Source organism: Chaetodon auriga, chromosome 16 (genome assembly GCF_051107435.1).
Source record: "Chaetodon auriga isolate fChaAug3 chromosome 16, fChaAug3.hap1, whole genome shotgun sequence".
NCBI lineage: Eukaryota > Metazoa > Chordata > Actinopteri > Chaetodontiformes > Chaetodontidae > Chaetodon > Chaetodon auriga.
The window spans coordinates 19,481,672-19,489,940 of NC_135089.1; the positions used below are offsets into that span (position 1 = coordinate 19,481,672).

At 40.6% G+C, this 8,269-nt stretch overlaps 1 protein-coding gene across 1 annotated transcript; it reads left to right on the forward strand.

Annotated features, from left to right (window-relative positions):
- Nucleotides 1-2,691: 2,691 nt before the first annotated feature.
- On the forward strand, nucleotides 2,692-7,424 carry rpl23 (ribosomal protein L23). Its single transcript, XM_076753580.1, has 5 exons — nucleotides 2,692-2,754; nucleotides 4,086-4,169; nucleotides 5,472-5,600; nucleotides 6,517-6,630; nucleotides 7,301-7,424. The coding sequence occupies exons 1-5, from the start codon at nucleotides 2,742-2,744 to the stop codon at nucleotides 7,381-7,383; spliced, it is 423 nt and encodes a 140-aa protein (XP_076609695.1). The 5' UTR covers nucleotides 2,692-2,741; the 3' UTR covers nucleotides 7,384-7,424.
- The last annotated feature ends 845 nt before the right edge of the window (nucleotides 7,425-8,269 follow it).

The following is an 8,269-nucleotide window of genomic DNA, read 5'->3' on the forward strand; positions in this document are numbered from 1 at the left end:
TAAATCCATCTGTGGCAATATTAGATGCTCAGAGCTGAAAATGATGTAGTATAAGGAGGAAGAAAGTCCACAAATGGAAGGTGGGGTGAACTGGGGTTCATGTCCTGTGAGAAGCCAAAAGTGAATGATCTTTTCCTGCAAGCTGGCAAGGTTTGACTCAACCAGACCAAACAAAACGAGCATCATTGTAAGCCTGTGCAGAACCGGATGTCCACTGAATTCAGTGAGTCCTATTCAATGCATGTGAGAGGGTACTGGGCCCAGAGGAGGATAGGTACAATACTCATCGAGAGGACAGGTCCAGAGTCATGGAGAGCAATAACACAGGCTGAATTGAATCCATCCTATACGAGGAGAGTTTCCCTGTTGATTCAGCACCTCCAAAGAACTGGCAAATCAGGAGCCAGAGAATCAAGCACAAGAGACAGTTGTAGTGAGGCCCCCAGTGCCTGAGCACATCCACAGAGCTGAAGCTGAGAGCTGAATTACCTTTTTACAGTCTTCAGTTGGGCACGAGTTGAGTTTCTCATAACAGAGTTTATGGCTGAGCTGTTACTTTCTTGATCATAGTTACACAAATTGATCACTACTATGAAACTGTCCTCATGTTTCATCAGGGTGGCCTCATCTATAGAGTGGCAAAAGCCAATCGGAGGTAATTACATGACCTAGACAATAACATAACAGGTGACACATAGAAAATAATGACATAATAAAAGATAAGACACCATATGGTATTTACAATATAATATTATACCACAAGGAGCTGTGAAAAAACTGTCCACACATGGACAAGACAAACCTGACATAACAATAGTGTAATAGTGTAACAACAGTAAATATTTTCTTCAGATAGCATCATAGGAGAAAGTGAGTTTTGAAAGGAAAGGAGGATGTGTTGGAGTATTCTCAGTGCAAGTGACGTCTGATCGCTGCTGTCCTCTCACATACAAGATTTGTATCTGCTTTATTTGCTTAATATGCATGAGAATAACCCCCCCCTCTGTCTCTTGTTCGAAGGGGATTAGACATCATGGCATCTTTGTTTAGCTCAGACAGTGCTGCTCTCTTAGTCTGAGGACTATTTGAATAATTTGTTTGGCCTACAAGATAATTTGGAGAGCTGCCTACAGTGTTGTAATGTTGGAAAATCTTCTAAAAGCACAACATTTAACCACATGATTTAACTGAATTAATGCATGTAAAGCCATGATTCTCATCAGTTTAATGAATACATGGGATTGGAGAAATATCTCAATTCAAGCCACTGAGAAATGGGAAAACCTAAGAAAAAGTATGGGCTGAACCAATGTTTACCTGGTATTATCTGATGAATGAGCCACGGGGTCTCGTGCAGGATGTTTCTGCAGGTGGGCTTACAGGTGGACAATGTGACAGCAGGGAAATCCAGAGAAGTCCTAGTAAAGTGACCACACAGTCCTGAGCTACAGGCAGTTGTCCCGAATTCCAAATCTTGTCCTGTTTTGATAGAACATTAAATATTGAGTGTGGTGAAACATTATTTAGATGTTGTATGTTGGCACTGATCCAGCTCTACATTGGCTACAGTAAGGGACTGTAGGGTAGGCTTTATAAATGTAAAAGTCCTTAAAAAATTTTGCCATGTGCAGATGCAGGCAGGCAGCCATGGAGACAGACGTGACAGGCACTGCACTGATGAAATGAATAAAATAAATTGCAAGCTAGATTACATCCAGTGCTGTTTACTTCCAGGCTTAATTAAATATGCCCCAAATGTTCAAAGATATTTCCTATTGTATTGTGTACTGTCAATGGCAATGTTAGCTAGGAAGTGGTTGAATGCAAACATTAACTGTTGTTTAATGCTGTGTAGCTAACAGGTTATCAAATATGTTGTTTAAATTGAAATATGGCCCATCTATTGTCTCTTCAGTAGTTGGTCAATCAGGATGTGGTGAAATGATAACAGTCTGTCAGCTTACCAACATTTATGTGATTGGCAACCTGCAGCACAGCAGTACATGATCCTTTTGATAACAGCATTTGAACATCTCAACCTGAGCTTGATGATCAGAATCAATATTAGAATGGTTTTAGAAAGTCCAGTCAACTGGAAAGACATGTCGTTGTTTCTTCAACACAACAAATTAATTTCCAATTTCCTCCATCATACTGAGGGGGAGGCACGGACTGTGTGTCAAAACCTAGCCATGTAAAACCAAAACCATTCCTAGACTAAAGAGATGTTACTGGGAACATGCATTTAATTCATTTCTCTAGATTTAATTGCATTTCCACGAATACAGTGTGTCTTTCCTTCTTTTCTGATTTTTTGAGACGTTTCCCATTGCTACATTACCTGCACATATTTTTTCAGTGCTTTGAACAGGTCACTTTCAACAGTTCACAATAAAGTAATTTCTTTGATTCTTTCTCAGCTGTATTTAGAAATATATGCTATCAGCAACAACAGTGACCAGGGTGATGTCTTTCCATAAAAACGTTAAATTTCTACCAATTTTTTTAGAGTTTTTTTGAGATGACGGAATTTAAGACCGTTAGCAATGGATGTCATAATACGTTTACATAAAAATTCTGCCTAAAACAATAAAAAAAAAATATAGCGGTTAACTCCGTGTTTGGATTGTTCTGACAGCTCCTGAACGCAGCATTGCTCCGCGCCATGACCCGGATGAAGTTCTGTTGAACTTTATATCCCACAATTCCTTTCTTCGCCTTCCTCTTTCCCTATTGCAGCCATGTCTAAGAGAGGTATGAAATCCACCTTCACAAATCCACATTCATCTGCTGTTTTTTCTGCCCTGGAACATCTTTAAATGTTGCTTGTGTGTGATATATCGTGGAAGATAATATATCTGCGTGATTATTTTGATATGTATAGGAACAGTTTACAATTTAAGAGCGGTAGCTTTTTCGCTGGCTGGCTGGCGGAAGCCATGTTTCGCTGTCGGCGTCATGTAGACTTGCAGCAAATAAAACCAGAGGCCGAAAAGCTGAATTTGCTGATCGCTGAAAATTTCTGACCGGTTAGGTCGTGATATGTGTAATGTTGTACAATGTAATTTACTCAAACGTTTGGTTCCTTGCCTAAATTTGTGTCAGCGTGGTGAAATTGGTCTGGATTAGCTAAAGCTACTTGAGAAAGCTAGGTAGAGCCGGTACCGAGGTTGGTGTGATTGGTGGTTATCGTGATATTTATCATTTCATTCGTGTGTACACGGCGTCAGACGGGTTTTGAACAAATTGTGAGGTGTAAAGTAACTGAAGCTTTCAGATAATACGTACATTATATGACGTTACCCCACAGCCAGAAATTGTCCTTAGACTGAGAAGTGTTCAGATAAGTCTTCGTTGCCATGTGTGAAAATGGCAACGTGTGCTCGTGAAGCAGCTCATTCTGGGGTCACTTACTAAAAGGTTTACCAAAAGTTTTTCACTCAGCTCTTCAGTTTCGTGATCATGTAAGCCAGCAGTGTGTATTTTGATTACAATTGTAGTAAAATTGTCTTACTTAGAGGAACGCCAGCATATTTTTGTCAACTCACTTTTTCAGCATAGACAACTAAGAGTTTGTGTTTGCAAACACCCTCAGTTTTTATAATCTGGCAAGCTGTTTTAACCTAAAATGTAAGTAGTAGTGCATTGTGAAAGATGGCTCTACAGAAACTAGCTACCTCTATAACTGTACGCTAAATTTGGTGATTTTGAAGTTCAGTGCCTTAATGGGCTGAGAAACACATGATTTTTCCAAGCTCATTAAAAGTTGATGTTTGAGATATGTGAGCTTTGACAGTACAGTAATGTTATGTTTAAAATTTCAACCAGTGAGTATTGTTTGACAGTGCATTGACTGGTACATATGTGTTGAAGTGGCTACATGTGAGGGTCTCCCTGGGCTGTTTGGGCTTTTGTCAAGTGGTGTTTGATCATATAACAGCTCAAACTGGATGTAAAATACAGAGACGATGGGTCTTAAACTTGTAAGTTAGAAGTATCTCCATTTCTCCCACTACAAAGAGTTCCTCATGGAAGAACCACAGTGAAACCAAATGTTTTAATTGTGTGTTCCTGTCTTCTTACAGGACGTGGAGGTTCATCTGGAGCCAAGTTCCGCATCTCGCTGGGTCTCCCAGTGGGAGCGGTCATCAACTGCGCTGACAACACAGGTATGTCTCAACTCACCTACTGCATTGTCAGGGCTCAGATTGGGTTTTGTGGAGGTGATATGAACTGAACATGAACATGGAAAATGCTTACACAGATGTTAACCTTCCTGCACAAATTTGTGGGGATGTCTGTTATTGTTAAATACACTCCACTGAATTGGGCAGGAAAAGTTGCATGTTGCTCGTGGATTATGTTAGCAATGATTGGTGGTTTCCTGATAGTGGAAGTTTAAATAATGTAACATATTGGGAAAGTACACATATTTTCTTTCTTGATATCTGTATGTTAAAGATGTAGCTGGAGCCATCCGGTGCCAGTGAAGTTACTTCTCCTGGCCAGTACATAATCTGGCAGCTAATTAAATTGATGACTGAGCTTTTAGATTTACTGGCAGGCAAAAATCTGAAAGTCTAAAATGCATCTGTCTCATAAAATCGGTTCCTGGAGAGGTCAGGAAGTGTGGAAATTTTACAAAACTTTTTTAAATTCAGCAATATACTGTGACAAAACAAATATACTTTGATTTCATCTGTTACTAAACTACCAGTGTTGATCAGATGGCTCGAATGAATGATTTGGCTGCAGATAAAGCTGATTGTGTTGTATGTTGTGGTTAGACAAGCTCTGTCAACCGTTAAATTTAGCCACCAGTTGTAATGGTTCAAAACATTTCATACTGACTTCATATTGATGATTTTGACTGGCACACTGTAATTTATGTCATTTATACAGGAAATAGATTTGATGTATTAATTTAGCTTTTGTATTGGTGTGTGTGCTGACCTGCTCACCATTAAGAGCAGCTTGGAAGATGTTTGTCTTGAGCCATTTTAGATGTTTCTGTTATTTGTCCTCAGGGGTGATAAACTGCATGATCATGTACTGTGACTGTTTATCCAGAGGTTTGTTTTCCAAAGCAGCATCAGCATTTCTTTCATTAGCCAGGCATCACTGTAGTAACGAACCTCAGTGTTTTGTCATTGTGCTGCTCAGGTGGTAGTTTAACGGGAAGATATTTCCCCTTCAAAAAGCACTTGCTTTGTCTGCTCAGTGGCTGGGTGAGTTGTCGTAGAAGGGAATATTGACCTCATCACTGTGGGTGAGATGGCAGCGACACTGTGGCTGACTGATCTCAATCAGTGATGAGACAAACTGATAAAGTGCTGTCACCTGTATCATTTTAAAACAGAAGTATGAAAATCAGAATGCTCTTTAGAAGCTCTTATCCCAGTGTCATGTACCGTCGTGTCCCTCCCCTTCTCCCATGCTGTCCCCTTTCTCATGCTGGTGTGTTCCTTCAGGTGCCAAGAACCTGTACATCATCTCTGTGAAGGGCATCAAGGGACGTCTGAACCGTCTGCCAGCTGCAGGAGTGGGTGACATGGTCATGGCCACAGTCAAGAAAGGCAAACCAGAGCTCAGGAAGAAGGGTGAGTGTCAAGTCTGTCATTCTCACTTTACAGCTGTGTCTTGACATTAGGGAAATAATAGCTGTGATGTATTAGTTTAGCTTTTGTATTGTGTGAACTGACATCCAGCTCATGATTGAAAGCAGCTTTGAAGATACTTGTCTTGAGCCATTTTCAGTGTTTTCCGTAATGTAGTCAATTGTCAACTGTGTGATCATGTAGGCTAGGAAGTCAACATGTTGATGCTGACTTTTTGAGAGTTGAAACAACTGGTCTGTGCAGGTTACTGTAGCGTTACTGAAGTCACGCCCCTTTTAGTAACAAGTCAGTCGACTCTGTCACATCACAGGACCATTTACGAGAACATGGCAGAGTCCAGCCCTGATTTACTACATATCCTTCCCCAAATATATAGGAGAGACACTGAGGTGTAGCTCCCATGATGGAAAATGTCTGACCAAATCTCTACCGGTGGACACATTCTCCCATTGCGCAGTCTATGAAATCATATTACTCAGCTCTGCACTGAGGTGTTAGTTTGTGCTTAGGTGCTCTTGGAGGACTATGGTATTGGGTGCTTTTGCATTGGAAACTGCACGTCTCTGCATTGAAGTTTAGATCATTTTTGGTAAACTTCAGTGACTGCAGACACTTGGACAGGGCAGACTGTTGAGTAATCTGTTTACACAAGTTCTAATGAAATGCAGCAGTGTTTTCCAGGTGTCTGTATCTAAAACGATTTAGTGGGTGTCAGCATTGGTTTTGACTTTGAGCTGAGTGTGAGGAAGACTTAATCTTAGTTAGATTTCAGTGAATTGATTGTTTCTCTGGCCAGTCGCTGTTGCCGTGTTTCCGTTTTCCACCCAAGTTAAAATATATACAGGTGTGCGTTTTGTGGCTTTTTCAGCTTGATTAACCACGTTCTGTCTGTCCACAGTGCATCCTGCGGTGGTGATACGGCAGCGGAAGTCGTATCGGCGAAAAGATGGTGTTTTTCTCTACTTTGAAGACAATGCAGGTGTCATAGTAAACAACAAAGGAGAAATGAAAGGTGGGTTTGTCATGCTCACTGGACAGCAGACGGCAGCCTTGACAGCACTCATTTATACAGGAAATAGATTTGATGTATTAATTTAGCTTTTGTATTGGTGTGTGTACTGACCTGCTCACCATTGAGAACAGCTTGGTAGATGTTTGTCTTGAGCCATTTTAGATGTTTCTGTTTATCCAGAGGTTTGTTTTCTAACGCAGCATCAGCATTTATTTCATTAGCCAGGCATCACTGTAGTAACAAACCTCAGTGTTTTGTCATTGTGCTGCTCAGGTGGTAGCTAAACGGGAAGATATTTCCCCTTCCAAAAGCACTTGCTTTGTCTGCTCAGTGGCTGGGTGAGTTGTCGTAGAAGGGAATATTGACCTCATCACTGTGGGTGAGATGGCAGCGACACTGTGGCTGACTGATCTCAATCAGTGATGAGACAGCTTTAACCTGTTAAAGTCAACATGCGTATGAGTCTTTGAATACTGTGTATATTTTGTCATGTATGTTATTAATTAGTACAGTGATCATCAAGTCACCATGGTACATTTCCTTGCCATTAATGTTGTAATGTGGTAATAACTTCAAGTGCAGCGGTCTGTTGTCCTTCTTTTCACACATTTTTCAGTGAATCATGCAGTGTTGGAACTAAAATAACTGCTTTTCTTGTTTGCATCTGCAGGTTCAGCCATCACAGGCCCAGTGGCCAAAGAGTGCGCTGACCTTTGGCCCAGGATTGCCTCCAACGCCGGCAGCATAGCCTGAGCAGCACTTTCTTGTTTTCAATAAAAGCTGTTGGTAATCAAGCCTCACGTCTCGGTGTTTTCATTTACACTTTAAGTGGAGGAACCAATGTTTTGAAGGGAATCTAGTTGAAATGGGCAACTGTTAATGTTTTGTATGGATCTGACACTGTTTTTGGAGCATTAATGATGCTGAATTCCACTAAGAAATGAATATTTGGACAAATGCCCTTATAGGCCAATTGTCTTGAAGTCAGTTGCACCTAATAGATTTTTGATGTAGCATTATTGATGAACATTAATGATTGCATGGCTATGGACATCCAGCTGGGTGTAAATTGAGAATGGGAACTTAATAATGATATCGATAGCATTGCTAACGTGTACAGTGATTACTGCATTGAACTCGACATGACATATTGTCTATAATCATTTTCAAATGGACACTACTTTTAGCAAGACATCACTTTCTCTGCAGGTGGTCCAGTTTTCCTGTTTGACAGATGAATACACCAACATCCAAATGCTTTCTTGGAAGTGGGCATTGATACATCTTATTGATGCAGTTCCTCAGATCTACCATTAGAGGGTGTATTGAAACATAAGACTTAATGGTACGATATTCTGTAAAATCTTTATTTCATAACCTTTAGCTTCCAGGTAAACATTGATCTGCAGTAGTTAGGCAGTAACAGGAGCTACTTACAGATGAAATACACAACAACATGGCTCACACTGAAGAGGGAGGGTGGCAAGCAGTAGAGGGGAATCAGAGGGAAAGAAATCTTTAGTGCAGACCACTGCTACAATATGTGAGTCAAACTTTACTGAGGCATTAAATTGATATTTGGGCTGGATCAGAATTTGCAAGGGGACAGATTTGACCTGCAGGCTTTGACTCTGTCACA